General features: G+C 30.8%; 5 protein-coding genes and 1 pseudogene across 5 annotated transcripts; 2 read left to right on the forward strand and 4 right to left on the reverse strand.

Moving 5' to 3' along the window:
• Positions 1-3: 3 nt before the first annotated feature.
• On the reverse strand, positions 4-1657 carry LOC145746076 (DNA-(apurinic or apyrimidinic site) endonuclease 2-like). The gene has a single exon (XM_082564261.1). The coding sequence runs from the start codon at positions 1587-1589 to the stop codon at positions 111-113; it is 1479 nt and encodes a 492-aa protein (XP_082420387.1). The 5' UTR covers positions 1590-1657; the 3' UTR covers positions 4-110.
• Positions 1658-2477: 820 nt separating this feature from the next.
• Positions 2478-4909, forward strand: LOC145744485 (putative ATP-dependent RNA helicase DDX10). Its single transcript, XM_082562324.1, has one exon. It carries the CDS (start codon positions 2513-2515, stop codon positions 4679-4681), a length of 2169 nt encoding a protein of 722 aa, XP_082418450.1. The 5' UTR covers positions 2478-2512; the 3' UTR covers positions 4682-4909.
• LOC145744486 (golgin subfamily A member 7-like) lies at positions 4816-7006 on the reverse strand. The gene is made up of 4 exons (XM_082562325.1): positions 6819-7006; positions 6049-6201; positions 5772-5873; positions 4816-5357 (listed from the first exon to the last, which is right to left on the reverse strand). Exons 1-4 carry the CDS (start codon positions 6930-6932, stop codon positions 5322-5324), a joined length of 405 nt encoding a protein of 134 aa, XP_082418451.1. The 5' UTR covers positions 6933-7006; the 3' UTR covers positions 4816-5321.
• Positions 7007-7394: 388 nt separating this feature from the next.
• LOC145746271 (methionine aminopeptidase 2-like) lies at positions 7395-10409 on the reverse strand. The gene is made up of 11 exons (XM_082564518.1): positions 10115-10409; positions 9968-10030; positions 9625-9805; positions 9337-9498; positions 9084-9157; positions 8874-8981; positions 8617-8718; positions 8448-8537; positions 8169-8272; positions 7930-8051; positions 7395-7798 (listed from the first exon to the last, which is right to left on the reverse strand). The coding sequence occupies exons 1-11, from the start codon at positions 10254-10256 to the stop codon at positions 7546-7548; spliced, it is 1401 nt and encodes a 466-aa protein (XP_082420644.1). The 5' UTR covers positions 10257-10409; the 3' UTR covers positions 7395-7545.
• A 271-nt stretch (positions 10410-10680) lies between these two features.
• LOC145746169 (methionine aminopeptidase 2-like) lies at positions 10681-13863 on the forward strand. The gene is made up of 11 exons (XM_082564368.1): positions 10681-10930; positions 11071-11133; positions 11257-11437; positions 11560-11721; positions 11902-11975; positions 12078-12185; positions 12390-12491; positions 12646-12735; positions 12930-13033; positions 13244-13365; positions 13440-13863. The coding sequence occupies exons 1-11, from the start codon at positions 10789-10791 to the stop codon at positions 13690-13692; spliced, it is 1401 nt and encodes a 466-aa protein (XP_082420494.1). The 5' UTR covers positions 10681-10788; the 3' UTR covers positions 13693-13863.
• A 140-nt stretch (positions 13864-14003) lies between these two features.
• Positions 14004-14747, reverse strand: LOC145745142 (dual adapter for phosphotyrosine and 3-phosphotyrosine and 3-phosphoinositide pseudogene; annotated as a pseudogene).
• Positions 14748-14995: the final 248 nt, after the last annotated feature.

Here is a 14995-nt window from a genome sequence, read left to right on the forward strand (position 1 = left end):
CGCTACAAAAATCAAACAAAAAAATTCAAAAATAATAAACCTATTTCAGTATAATTTGGTGTAGGAAAAAACAATTTAATTAATTTTATAAGAATTTTTTTAAATTACGATTATTTTTTCTTTTTCCACTCAAAATATTGGCAGTTGGCTTCCTTGTTAGATCTGTGTCCTTCAGGCCTTGCACAACAGTAAAATTGGCGTCCCAAATTCAACCCTTCTTTTTTAACTGTTCTTAAATTACATGGCTCTTTGTGCCCAGTACATAGAGGCGGCGGGTCCGGTCCTTTTAACACATTTTTCCAAAACAAAGCTGACTCCGTAGATTTAGAGTTAGATTTTTTTATTTTAATTTTTTCAAATGGTTTGGTAGTAAAAATATTTGGTATTATTTTTTCTTGCGGTTTTTCTGGCTTTGCTGTTTTAACAAAATGAGATAACGTCGACTGCTTACTTTGCAATTTCTTTTGTTTTAGTTTTGTATTTGGTAAGGTATCAATCTTTTTTCGCTTACTTGGTTGCAAATAGTCTTGATTTTTGGCAAACATTGTTAGACCATCGCTTTTCTGATTGTTTTTACCAAAATAATTAGATAATTTTTGCTGTTGTTTTTGCCCAAATTCAGCAATATAACATGTACAAAGAGGTGGTAATTTTTTTGAAGGTATTATTTCACAGTCAAGGGTTGCATAAACTGGGCAGTGGTCGGAACCCATAAAATCTGTCATAATCTCACATGATTTTAAAAAGGCTTTCAAAAAAATATCGACAAATATGTAGTCAATGCGTGTGCCATAATTGGTCTGTCGTGCCCTATTTGAAGTGCACCAGCAAGTGAACATTTCACGTTTTTTCGGATAAAAATATCGAAATGAATCAATAAATTTTAATATGTTACTGTCATCAGAGTTTGCAACATCATTATTTTTTTTAAGTTTTGAGTAGTCTCCTTTGTTGTATAGAAGGGAGTCCAACCATAACCTACCAGGGTTATCATAGAACAACATTGGGTCATTTGGATCGCAGTGATCAATCTGCCGATGAGATGTATTAACATCACCTAAAATTATCACAAAAAATTTGTTTTTTACATAATCTTTAGCACGTGCTTCAAGAATTGAATAAAAATCAAGTTTAAATTGTTTTCTGTCTTCTTTTTCGGGATCAGCTCTTGGGCAATAAACATTTATGATCGCTAGTTTTGTTTTTTCTACATTCGCGCTATTTTTAATTTCATGTTCAGTGATTATAGTGCGACCTTCACGATTAAGTTCAAGCATTCTCTCGCTAGAAAATGGTTGATTGTTTTTATCTTTGGCATTATTATCCACAACATCTAATGTATCATAAGCATTAAAAGGTGCAAATGCTTTTTTACAATATGTCGCCACACCAGAGTAGCCTTGCCGAGTTTGAGAATAACTAAAAAATGACACATAGCCGTCAATTAATGCAACATCACTCTCAAGTTGATCGCGAGTAACTTTAGTTTCTTGAAGACAAATAATATCAGCTTCAAGTGAATCAAGAACTTGCTTTAATGGATTTTTTGTTGCTCGAATACCGTTAATATTCCAAGTTACAATTTTCATAATGTAAAAATTTAGTTTGATACAAAAGAGAAAATAAAAAATGAAAAAATATATTTTATGCCACCATTTTAATTTTGAACAAAATATATACTTCTAAACAGCTAAATCGTAAATGTTAGCAAAAAAAGTATTTAAAAATGCATAAAACATAAAACAAGAAAACTATTTTGTTGTAATGGATTTGGTTTGATGTCGAAACAAATACGATTTACAAAAAAAAACATTAAAAATATAATAATAATGTTGTCTGAAAATTTAAACTTCGTTTCCACAAATGGGAATTTTTTATTGGTACCAGAAAAAGAAAAGATGACCGACTTACAATGTGGAATAAAAACATGGCACTTAATTTAAAATACGACATACCAAAAAATTAAATGTATAGCTAAATAAAAAATAAATGTGTTACTATGCTCCTTAATTACTAATTAGGAAGTTTAACACTTTAAACCGGGAACCATGTGGGAACCATTTACTTTACACGTGTGTTTGGTTTGTGTACAAGCGTGTTGCGTGTTATAAAACTGTAAATGGGAAAGTATTTACGTAATTTGGTTTAATAAAAGGTATGTGTGTTTGTTAAGTTTAGGCTAAACGTACTTTTAACTATTTCAGACAATAATACCCCGTTTTATCCATAACTGTAAGTCGTTAATTAATTTATTACCAGCCCAACCAAACGTGGTATGGTTAACGCACCAATCACTTATTTAAGATCTTGTTACGACTTGAAAGCAGGGAGAATTAAACTAATATTTGGTCTTAGCCAGTGCTTAACAATAAGGCCACAATGCCAGATGACTACCCTGTTTTGGCCATTTTTGTATTGTTTTTATGTATTTTTATTGTTGACATATAAAAAAATCTGTATTGCATCTCTAGATTAATAAAATTTGTGTTTATGTATAATTTATAATAACAACATGTCTGAAAAAGCAATTGCAAAAAGTGATTTCCTTAAATGGAAGAAAAACAAAAAGAAAACAAAGGTAAATGGCAACCAGAAGAAAGTTTTTCCAAACTCAAAAAAACAATGGCAGCAGCAAGGAGCAAAAATTAAAGAACTTGAAGATCAATATGAGAAAGTTAACGAAAAAGATTTGGAAACCTTTGAAGACTTTCCTTTATCATTAAAAACAAAAGCGGGGCTTCGTAAGGCTGGTTTTACGAAACCCACTGCTATACAAAAAGCATCAATTATCATGGGTCTTAAATCGAAGGATATTTTGGGTGCTGCAAAAACTGGTTCTGGTAAAACACTTGCGTTTTTGGTCCCCATACTAGAATGTCTGTATCGGCATAGTTGGAATTCGATTGATGGGCCAGGAGCGTTGGTTATTTCCCCTACACGAGAATTGGCCTTTCAAACATTTGAGGTTCTCCAAAAAATCGGATGCAAGCATAACTTTTCAGCAGGTTTAGTTATCGGAGGAAAGAATATTGAAGATGAAGCTGTTAATATTTCCAAAACTAATATAGTGATCTGTACTCCTGGGCGCTTATTGGAGCATATGGACAAAACTTCATATTTTCGTTTAACGAATTTAAAAATTCTGGTTTTAGACGAAGCAGATAGAATTCTTGACATGGGTTTTTCGACAACTATCAATGCCATCCTAGAAAATCTGCCAACTGAAAAACAAACTTTGTTATTTTCTGCAACACAAACAAAATCCGTAAAAGATTTGGCTCGATTAAGTCTTGTTGATCCTATGTATGTTTCAGTCCATGCGGATGCCCGGCATAGTACACCAAACTCATTAGCCCAGAGGTATATCGTATGCCCTTTAAGCGAAAAAATTAGCTTATTGTATTCATTTATCCGAAACCATATTAAATCAAAAACTCTCGTCTTTGTCACCAGTTGCAAACAGGCACAATATTTATTCACTTTGTTTTGTCGGTTACGGCCTGGCGTGCCAATTCTGCACTTACATGGAAAACTAAACCAGATTCGAAGAATGGCAGTCTATCAGGAATTTGTTCGAAAAAAGTTTGCAGTTTTAATTGCCACCGATATTGCTGCGAGGGGTTTAGATTTTCCTTCTATTGATTGGGTTCTTCAGTTAGACTGTCCTGAGGATGCTGATACTTATATTCATAGGGTTGGTAGAACTGCAAGATTTAACGGGAATGGTAATGCCCTATTAGTTTTGCTACCTTCCGAACAGCAAGGAATTTTAGCCGAACTCGAAACTTCCAAAGTACCCATCGAAAAATCTACCATTAACATGAAAAAGTTAACTAAAGTAGATGCAAAAATCCAATCCTTTTGTGCAGAAGATAAAGAGCTTAAAGAAAGAGCCCAGCGCTGCTTTGTTTCTTATATTCGGTCAATTCATTTAATGAAAAACAAGTCAATTTTTCAGGTTAAGGAATTGCCTTTGGAAGAATTTTCAGCGTCATTAGGTTTGGCCATACCACCAAGAGTAAGATTCTTACAAAGGCATAACAAGCAAGTTGCTCTTAACAAAGGCAAACAAGAACCCCAAAAGCAAGAACAAACAAGTGAATTTCATATAAGTGATGACGACGATGATTTGTTTAACATTAAACCAGTCCCAGCTGAAGAAATTCCAAAAATTTTGGAGAAACTGGAGGCACCAGTCGTTACAACGAAGAAGACAAAATCAAAAGCAGCTATTGCCCGTCAGTTACTGCGAAAAGGCAGAACAGTAAATCAGAAAATTTTGTTTAATGAAGAAGGTGAAATTAAGGAAGCAATGCCACCAATGCTTGGTCACACAGAATCAAGCGAATACAATCTTGAAAAAGCTAAAGTTGAAATGCAGGAGAGGGATTTGACAGACAGGGAAAAACACCGCAACAAAATAAAGGCTCGTCATAAGGAGTTGCGACAAAAAGCAAAAGAGAAGAGACGGATAGAGAATGAACTTAAAAAGAGAAAGGAACAGGATTCAGAGGATGAATTTCAAGTGGAATTAGGGCGAGACTCTGATGATATTAGTGAAGATGACGAACCTTCAACTAAAAGAAGACATGACAATTTTGAAGATCAGGAAGTTAAACCCAATACATTAAGCCTACAAGAAAATGAAGATCTTGCTCTGAATTTGCTGAAAATGAAATAATTTTCATAATCTTTACCTGGATATGTAAAGAAAACAAATTAATATTTACTTTAAAAATTATTAAATAAATACATTGATTAAAAGCAGATTTAATATATAAATTAAAATGTATTACACACATTCATATTATATTGGCATTTTTGTCCATTAAATAAAAAAAGGAAAAATAATTTCAGATTACATAATAATCGTTTTTTATTAAAAAAAATATGTTACATTTTTTGGGGGTCAGGTTGTAATTTTTGTAGATTTAAATACAATTAAAAAACATTTGTTGATGCTATTAATTATTCAATGTTATTTTATTAATACAGTTAATAGACTAAAGTATAAAAAACTTTTCAAAAACAAACAAACAGCTCTTTACAACATATAACAAAAAACACTAGAATACTACATACATTTATGTATTACTGTTGAAACCAAAAAGCAATTTATTGGTTTACAACTTTATGTGATATAAGAATAATAACTTAGTCATTCATTTACAATCTCAACTCTCGACAATATAGCCTTTACATGATTATAGAAGTGCAACCTTAGAAAAGTTCGGTACATTTGGACTTTACGTTAAGCAAAATAAAATGAAAGAAAAATAATAAGTAAGTAAGGTAGAATGTTTTGTAACCTGCAAGTTGGTTTACCCATTTCCAACTTCATATATTATAAATTCAATCTATAAAGTAAAATTACAGGGTATTTAAGTATAAGGATAGTTCAAGTAGTGCTGGTTTTTTAAAATAAAATATCTACTAACATTGGCCTTTTATTATTTAACAATAGTTAAAAGCTTGACCTATGGTCAAAATTTTTAATTGTAAGAACATTGTTGCAACTCTTTACTAATATTTTACAGCGATAATTTACCCACAAACTACAAATGGCAGTTTTTTTTTGTAAGCCTATAAATTACATACTTATTGTCCATCAAGCTCTATTATGATATGTTTATTATGTTTATTGCATATTAGTACTGAGACAGTAAACACATTTTTTAATTCACTAAACAATACGCTCTATATTCGTATAAAAAATGTAAAATTTATGCCAGAATCAATTTGTATATTTTTATTTATTTAAAAATACTTACTGAGCGTAGTCCAGATTCAAACGGATCTCGCATAACAACTGCGCATGGAGCGTAAACTTTTTTATTTTGTTCGTCAATATATTTTGAAGCTTTATTTAAAACCTTAAAAAAAAAATTTTATTTATATATATTTTTTTAATTAAAATGAAAATTTTTTTAAAAAAAGTTTATAACATTTTTTACGAACCAAATTAACAACAAAATAAAAGGTTAACCTTTAGTAAAATTAAAACATGACATAAGCAAAATAGAAAAGCCAAATTTTGTTAACCTTTACCTTTTTATAATGACTTTCTCTGCATAATAATAAAAGATATCCAGTTAAACAAGCCAGACAACCTTCGCAGTAAGTAGCAGGAGATATTTCTTCTGCTTTAGCATAGAATTCGTTAAGTTTGCAGATTGTGTCTTCAAAATCATCTCGATTTACCTAAATGAAATTCCAATTCTATAAATTTTGGTTTTCAATGCAAGAAGACCAGCTTTACATTCTCATAAAAGATAAGTGGTTAGTAGTATAGTACACTTGGCTTTAATACATAAGGCCCTTGGTTTAATTTCCCCCATTTTGATGCTATAGTGCCCTTAAATAAGGTGCTATAAATAGTAAAAACAAAGCTGGACCAAATACCAATAGGAAAATTAATTATCCAAAAATATCCCAAACCGCCAAAGCCAATTTGAGACACCGTTAGAGTGACTGAATGTATTAAAATATTGCTGTACATGTGTAGCCCACACACTTCTAAAAATCAACCTGATGAGTTAGTGAGTGGTTTAGGAATGAAGTAAGCAGGGTAGATAACAAAATAAATATACTACAACGTTTGTCATATTTCTTATGCTTAGATTAACAATTAAAATAAAAGGATAACATTCGTTAGGCAAACTGCCTGACTGAAAGCTTGTTTATTGGAATTACATTTTACATAATAATTTATGTAAGAAATACTAAAAATCATCACTTTTATAAATTTAACAAAAATTGTCTTGAAGTTATGAAACTAAAAAAAAAAAATTTAGGCAATTTTTTCAAAAAAACTTTACCCGATCGTCTAATTCTTCTGGTAATTTAGTTTGAAATCTAACAACCATTCCATCAGTATAATCTCTTTGTACAAACACACGCTTTTTCACAGGTCGGTCTTCAAACATTTGCATGTTTAAGGTTTTGTAAAGTCGTCGAAACCACTAACCGACTTCAAAATTCTCAAAAACTTTATAATTAATGTCAACAAAACAAATTACAACTTACGGCAATAGGAATCGTGACTCAATGTGCCCGATAGAGGATGTAACCTAACATTCTTAACTTTGAAAACATTATAAGAAACTATTTAAAGCATCAAATAAAAATATGTTTGCAATTGAATTTTAGTTCTTTAATAAGAATATTATTGACAAAATCCAAAATATTTTCATGATGTCATTGACTATACCCTCTTATCAAAAAATTGGCTACCTCCTGTTACCAAAAAACTGTTTTAGAATAAATTAACTGTCTTGTTATTAAAGGACTGCACTATTACAAGTTAAGGTTAAAATATTTCTTTTAGTTAAACATTACTAGCAAAACCCTAAAGTTACTAGGATATTAACAAACAAGCAAAAAAATCTACAATATATTAACCAAAATTTTAAATTTATTTACAATCACCATATTTCAAATTTAGTTTATTAAGCCAAAACCAATAATTTATTAATAGAAGATTAGTTTTAAACAATTAAGGGTTAGATAAATGTACAGCAGCAACAAAGTGTATTCAAATCCAGTTTAGTAATCAGATCCTCTGCTCACAACTTCCTTACAGTTTGGCCTCAAGAGTATGGTGTGTTCAAACTGCGCAGTGTAACATCCCTTGATGTCACAAAGAGGAGGACAAGCTTCTACTACTCCAGCATCACACAGATTTTTTAGTGCCATTAAGTATTTAGTTTCACCTAATCTGTCGATCCAACGGCGACAGAAAGCAAGGGTGCCAAAATTCTCAGTGATAATGTGAAGCAAACGTTTAGCCCTTGGCAACCTTAAAAATATAAATAAAATTAATTTATAAAATAAATAATGGCTCTTAGGTAAAACAGTGTTGCTGCTTTCTTAACAAATTTTCTCATTTTTATTGATGCACTTAGTTGTAACAGTTTGTATTTTACTAACCTAAGATTGACAAATTGGTTAGCCATATCGAAATTTTTCATGTAATGAGAGCATTCCATATCATCGTGTACTAAACCTTTACCAGTGCTACCAAATGTTTCAATTGCAAACACTTCACCTTCCTAAAAGCATAAATATAATAGTACCAGGGAAAGCATACCAAATAAAAATTTATTCATGAAAAAATACCAATTAAATTAACTTGAGAAAATGTATGTTATTATGGATTTAAGTAATACCTCCATTCTTGTTTGATCTCCACCTTTAACAATGGGCACAGTTTTTCCACCATGAATTCTATACTGACTGATAGAATGACCACATAAATTTCTTATACAACGAACTAAAATAAAAAAACCAAGCATTAATCTTTACAATAGGGATCATTGACTATTGTCTTCAAAATGCAAATTTACTAATTGGAAAGTTTAAAAAACTGCACAATAAATGGTTTTGTAAACAAATGTGATACCACGGATTTATCGTTAAAGCATTTAAAGATCTTAATTACAGGGTACCTTGGTGGGTTTTTCCATCTAATTCAATCTCATATGATTCCATTGTTTCTTGTATAGCCTCTCCAATATCACATAAACGGACGTCAATTCCTTAAATAAAATTATTAATTAAATATTATAATTTTTTTAATCAAAAAATTAATTAAAATAATAACAAATTATCCTTTACCAGCATGTTTGATTCCAGTATTAGTTGCATCCTTAACAGCTTCCAAAAGGTTATCGTATCTTGGATTAAAACTTACGGTAAAAGCACTATCAATAATACGACCTGCAGATAAACACCACAAAAATTTAACAAATTGATTAACAATAAGTTAGCTTACTTTCAAACTTAACTTTTTATAAAATTTTAATTGTCAAATTTTAGTGAAATATGTTTTTATGAAGTTATTTTTTTATAACTTTATGCAACATATGTCCTACCATTAACATGAGTTCCAAAGTCAATTTTACAAACATCATCATAAGTTAAAATTGTTTTATCACCAGCATTGGGAGTATAATGTGCTGCACAGTGGTTTAAAGAACAACCTGTAAAACAAGACATATGGTTTAATATTCGCAAAACTTTTTTGATCTAAAAAATAAATAGTATGTGGAATTCAACATAATAAAATTAATAAATATTCCAACCTGTTGGAAAAGCTAATCCTGCATCTAATTTATTTTCATTGATAAGAGCTCTTGAAGCTGTTTCTAATCTTTCACTAAAACAACATCAATTGTTTGTATATATTAATGAGAACCTACAATATTACCAAGTAATTTTTCATTCTTTATTTAACTTATTTGGAAAAAATATATCCCAATTGATACTATAACTAGCAAGAAAATTAACAGATTTTTTATATATCAAAGACTATTAATACTAAATGCTATTACTTACCATATTTCAATCATGGTTAGACCAGGTTTAATGTAGTCTTGAACATGATGTCGAACTTGTCTGTGAGCCTCTGCAGCTTGCCTAAAATCATTCCACATTTCCTCATAAGAAGCATCTAGAGCTTTTTTCTCTTCCGAAGTTGTTCTCCATTCAGCTGTTTTACTAAAATAATAAAAATGAAATAAGGTAAAATAATTGTTATTGTAATTATACACAAATTTCCTTGTTAAAAGTTTCTACAATTTTACCATTAAACTATTTGTAAAAAAAAACAAAAACACAACTTACCCATCTTTATCTGGTGGGTATTCACCCTCCTGCCCATGTGGGTAAACCCCACTTGAAAACAATTCAGAAATTGGGATGGATGGGGGGTCAGTTTGCTGTTTGTTCTTCTTTCTATTTCTCTTCCGTTTCTTCTTTCCTCCTCCTTCCTCTTCTGCATCCGGAAGATTCTCTTGAACCTCACCTTAAGTGGAAAGTTTTTATTTATATTGGTATTGTTTAAGTAAATTAAAACTATATTTCAACATGTGTAGTTGGTTTAAAGCTTACATGGTATCCCCATATAATTTAAACACATGTGAAAAAATAACATACAAATAAAAAAAATGGTCATGCCCATATTTACCATTACATTCTTGATCATTAACTTCCAGCTTCAACTCCGACTCATTGTTGTTAATTGAAGATGCTGCATGATTAAGGTTTTTGCATTAATAACAAAAATGATGTACAGACATTCTATAAAATAAATTGTCAACAGTTGCAAACCTACCATTTTTTTTCTTTTTCTTCTTCTTTTTGTTCTTTCTTTCCTGAGGAACATCTTCGGCTACAACCTCGCCCATTGGTTTCATGCTAATTTGTTTTTCATCCCTAGCCTCTTCGGCCAAAGAAGCGCATACAACTGCAGACATGATGCCATTTAAATAATCCAAAATGCAAAGCCATTCAAATAATTAAGAATGTACTTGGGTTAAAAGGCTGAGTATGTTTTTAATCTAGAAGGACGGCGCCATTAAAGAATAATATTTTTATCAAAACGTTTTTTTGTCAAAACGAGTTTCGTGAACAAAATAAATTATTACCTACCTAAATAGAGATCGTAACTCAATGTGTTTCACAATATAAACTAAACTCTTTTCATTATAAAAATTGATTATACAAACTTACATAAGGTATAAACATATTTTTATATAAAAGAAAAACAAAAACAACAATATAATCCAACTTGTTTTAAAAGCAACACCCATCAACCGAAACCTAAATATATTTTATGACGTCATTTACTAATGTAAGACTAAAACCTCTACTCGGATGTCTTTATTTTGAGAAGGGTGATAGAGTGACAGAGCACGTTTTTGAAACTGCCATTTAATTATTTAAATTAACCCATTTTGAATACCCACTTTGTTTTTTTTAAATAAGTTTGATTATTTAAACGGCATCATGTCTGCAGTTGTATGTACTCCTCTTGCACAAGACGCTGAAGACGAAAAACAAATTAGCATGAAACCAATGGACGAGGTCGTAGCTGAAGATGCACCTCAAGAAATAAAGAAAAAAAAGAAGAAGAAAAAGAAAAAAAATAGTAAGTTATGGTAAAAATGTATTTTATAGACTAAACATTTATATAGTAATTTTGCAATTGATATATATAGTTGCTTATATTTAAAAAAAAAGTTATTTGTATTAAAAGAAATATATATTTATAAATAATAATTTGTTTAGCATCCCCTACAAATAATAATGAGGAGGAGGTGAAGCCAGAAGTTAATGATCAAGAAGTTAATGGTAAAATTTGGCATGAATGACAACTTAACTTATTAGATTGTGATTTACTTTTATGTCAATGTATTTTTTCTGCCTAAAAAATTAAAACTTTACATAGCCAATGTTTTTAAATTTTGCTGATAGGTGAGGCTCAGGAAAATTCTCCAGATGCAAAGGAGGGAGGAGCGGGAAAGAAGAAACGAAAGAGGAATAGAAAGAAAAACAAACAGCAAACTGATCCACCATCCATCCCAATTTCTGAGTTGTTTTCAAGTGGCGTTTACCCACATGGCCAGGAGTGTGAATACCCACCAGATAAAGATGGGTGAGTGGTGTTTTTAGTCCTTTACAAATGGTTTATTAGTTATCTATATAAATTTTTTGCAACTAATCTAAAAAAATGTAATTTTGGGACTAAATGAAAAAAAAAATTATTTTTTATTTTAGTAAAACAGCTGAATGGAGAACAACTTCGGAAGAGAAAAAAGCTCTAGATGCTTCTTATGAGGAAATGTGGAATGATTTTAGGCAAGCTGCAGAGGCTCACAGACAAGTTCGACATCATGTTCAAGACTACATTAAACCTGGTCTAACCATGATTGAAATATGGTAAGTATTATCAATCATTAATAAATAAAATTACTTTTAATATAAAAAGGGAATGGCTATCTTGCTAACTTTTAGGATTTATGTAAATAGTATATTGTCTAATTAAGTAACAAAATTTACGTTGCATTTTTTTGTTTTAAACTGTTTTTTAAAATAACAATAACATTTAACTTATTTTAGTGAAAAATTAGAAACAGCTTCGAGAGCTCTTATTAATGAAAATAAATTAGATGCAGGATTAGCTTTTCCAACAGGTTAGAATATTTATTAATTTTATTATGTTGAATTCCACATACTATGTATTCTTTAGATCAAAAAAGTTTTGCGAATATTAAACCAGGTATCTTGTTTTACAGGTTGTTCTTTAAACCACTGCGCTGCACATTACACTCCCAATGCTGGTGATAAAACAGTTTTAACTTATGATGATGTTTGTAAAATTGACTTTGGAACTCACATTAACGGTATAAAATACATTATTTAATTTAAATAAGTTAAGATATATTTTACTAATGCATTTTAACTGTTATTTTAAGTAAAATTTGCATTATTATAGTTGTTTTAATGGTATGACAATGACAGTCAAAATTGTATAGGAAGTCTAGATTGTTTGATGAGTTATTTTGTTGCTGATTGATTTATTTTATGTATATACTGTTTATATACAGGTCGTATTATTGATTGCGCTTTCACTGTTAGTTTTAATCCAAAATATGACAAGCTGTTAGAGGCTGTGAAGGATGCTACTAATACTGGTATCAAAAATGCAGGTAAAATGTAACATTATTTTTTTTTATTTTCCAAAAACCAAAGAATTTGACATTTTTGAAAAACCTTTAACAAAGTTATATTTAAAATGGATAAATGTTAAAAAATAAACAATTTTACATTTTTTTTAACTGACATATTTAACTTTTGTTATAGGAATTGACGTGCGTTTATGTGATATTGGAGAGGCTATACAAGAAACAATGGAATCGTATGAGATTGAATTAGATGGAAAAACTCACCAAGGTAACCTGTAATTAAGCTCTTTAAATGCTTTAATACTTGTTAAGTAGTTACTCAATTTTATAGAACCCAAATTTTAGAAGGTGTAGCTATGTAATATATTATGAATAAACCTGCAGTTAAATCTGCATATGAAAGTTTATTAAAGGATCTTTATGTATATATATATATATTTTAAACTTAGTTTTTTATTTAAGTTCGCTGTATAAGAAATCTAAGTGGTCATTCAATCGGTCAGTATAGAATCCATGCTGGAAAAACTGTTCCTATTGTTAAAGGAGGAGATCAAACAAGAATGGAGGTATTTCTTACATTTCTAACAATATTCATTATCCGCAAATTATAATTAAAGCATAGATAAAATTTTACAAAAAATGTTAAACTCTGCACTACTTTATTAGCATTCTGAGACCCAATAAATATCCTTAAAAAAATATTTTTTTAAATTTAACTTTATGTATTTAACATGTTACTCATATTTTTCATGTCTTTATTTAATTAATGTTGTCAGGAAGGTGAAGTGTTTGCAATTGAAACATTTGGTAGCACTGGTAAAGGTTTAGTACACGATGATATGGATTGCTCTCATTACATGAAAAACTTTGATCTGGCAAACCAGCATGTCAACCTTAGGTTAGAAAACTACTAATTGTTACAACCACCTGTTTAGAACAAAAAGAAAATAATTTTTTTTTATTTTTTTTAAGGTTGCCAAGAGCTAAACGTTTGCTTCACATCATCTCTGAGAATTTTGGCACCCTTGCTTTCTGTCGCCGCTGGATCGACAGATTGGGTGAAACCAAATACCTGATGGCTTTGAAAAATCTGTGTGACACAGGAGTCGTGGATGCTTACCCTCCTCTTTGTGACATTAAGGGATGTTACACTGCGCAGTTTGAACACACCATTATCTTAAGGCCTAACTGTAAGGAAGTTGTAAGTAGAGGATCTGATTACTAAACTGACTTTAAGCTCTGTATATACATCTAACCCTTGATTGTTTATAAAAAACGCAAATAAGTCTGTTAATATTAAATATATTCAATATTGCGGAAAAATATACAACTTTTGGAACACAATTGTAATAAAATTTCGAACAATAAATGGGCGTAAATACTAATGTGAATTTTAGTACTTTAAAACTAAAACAGAAACTAGATTAAATTAGTCACCAGGAAATAAAGATTACGTGTTATTTTCACGTGTTACACGTAGTAAGGCAAATCTTACTTGTCTATTTTACTTTTTTGGGCGTGTGTTATTTGACAAATTTATTTTGAATTATTGTGCTTCATTTTCCAATCGATTATATCAGTCCATTCTTTCATGTCATCACCCGAGTTTGCCGAAAAGTACCAGGTGCGGTTCGGAAATTCAAGGTAAAAACAATTACTTTTCCCGGGTATGTCACAGTAGGCCCATTTGAAACATTCCTCTAAGTTCAAAGTTTTTATTGGTCTTTCGGTGGACCGATTTTCAAAATAGCTGAACTCGTTTCGAACTACTACAAACCATCTCGTTTTCCATGACTTAATACTACCACCTTGTTTTGTCAAAAATCCAGACTTCGAAGCCAGTGGAACTGCTTTGGTACTTTGTCTTAAATCGTCTAAAGTAGCGTCCATTTTAATAGTTGAGTGTAGCATCATAATTTCGTCGTAAGTGTCGGGCTCTCTAACGCAACACGGATAGGGATACTTTAACGTTATTAAAGTACCTTGGTCAAAGTTTTTTGACAACGTTCCAGCTTGGCTACACAAGATGACTTGGTTTGCAAATACCTTTACCAGCTGCTCTATGCTGTCGAACTCGGAGTAGGCAAACTTTATAACAGTTTTAGTCACTTCAATCTTGAAATGTTTAACGGCATCTCTGCCACGTACTGAGAGGCAAAAGTCGTTTGCTGATCCACAAGCTTGCCTTGCCAAAAAACTACCTTCTCTACCATTTGCCATTAATAATGCCTCAGCCATATGTCTACTAATGTTTCCATGGTACCAATCCAGGTTTTCCATGTTTTAAAAAGTTTTTATAAACACAAATCCAACCACTTGCAATAAGTAAAACGTTGTTCACGCGGAAGTAAAAGTAAGACTAGAGTAACAGCACGATAAGAACACTGTTATTTTTATAGACAACTATGTGTTAGTCATACATGCATAAAACGATAGGACCAATAAGAGGTTTCCGAACATTGTGTGGGGTGGAAATACATCTTAATTACTTTGCTCAATATTGTTTTTATCATCCGGTAACTGATGGC

The sequence above is a fragment of the Corella eumyota genome, chromosome 3, assembly GCF_963082875.1.
Source record: "Corella eumyota chromosome 3, kaCorEumy4.1, whole genome shotgun sequence".
In the NCBI taxonomy this organism is placed as follows: domain Eukaryota; kingdom Metazoa; phylum Chordata; class Ascidiacea; order Phlebobranchia; family Corellidae; genus Corella; species Corella eumyota.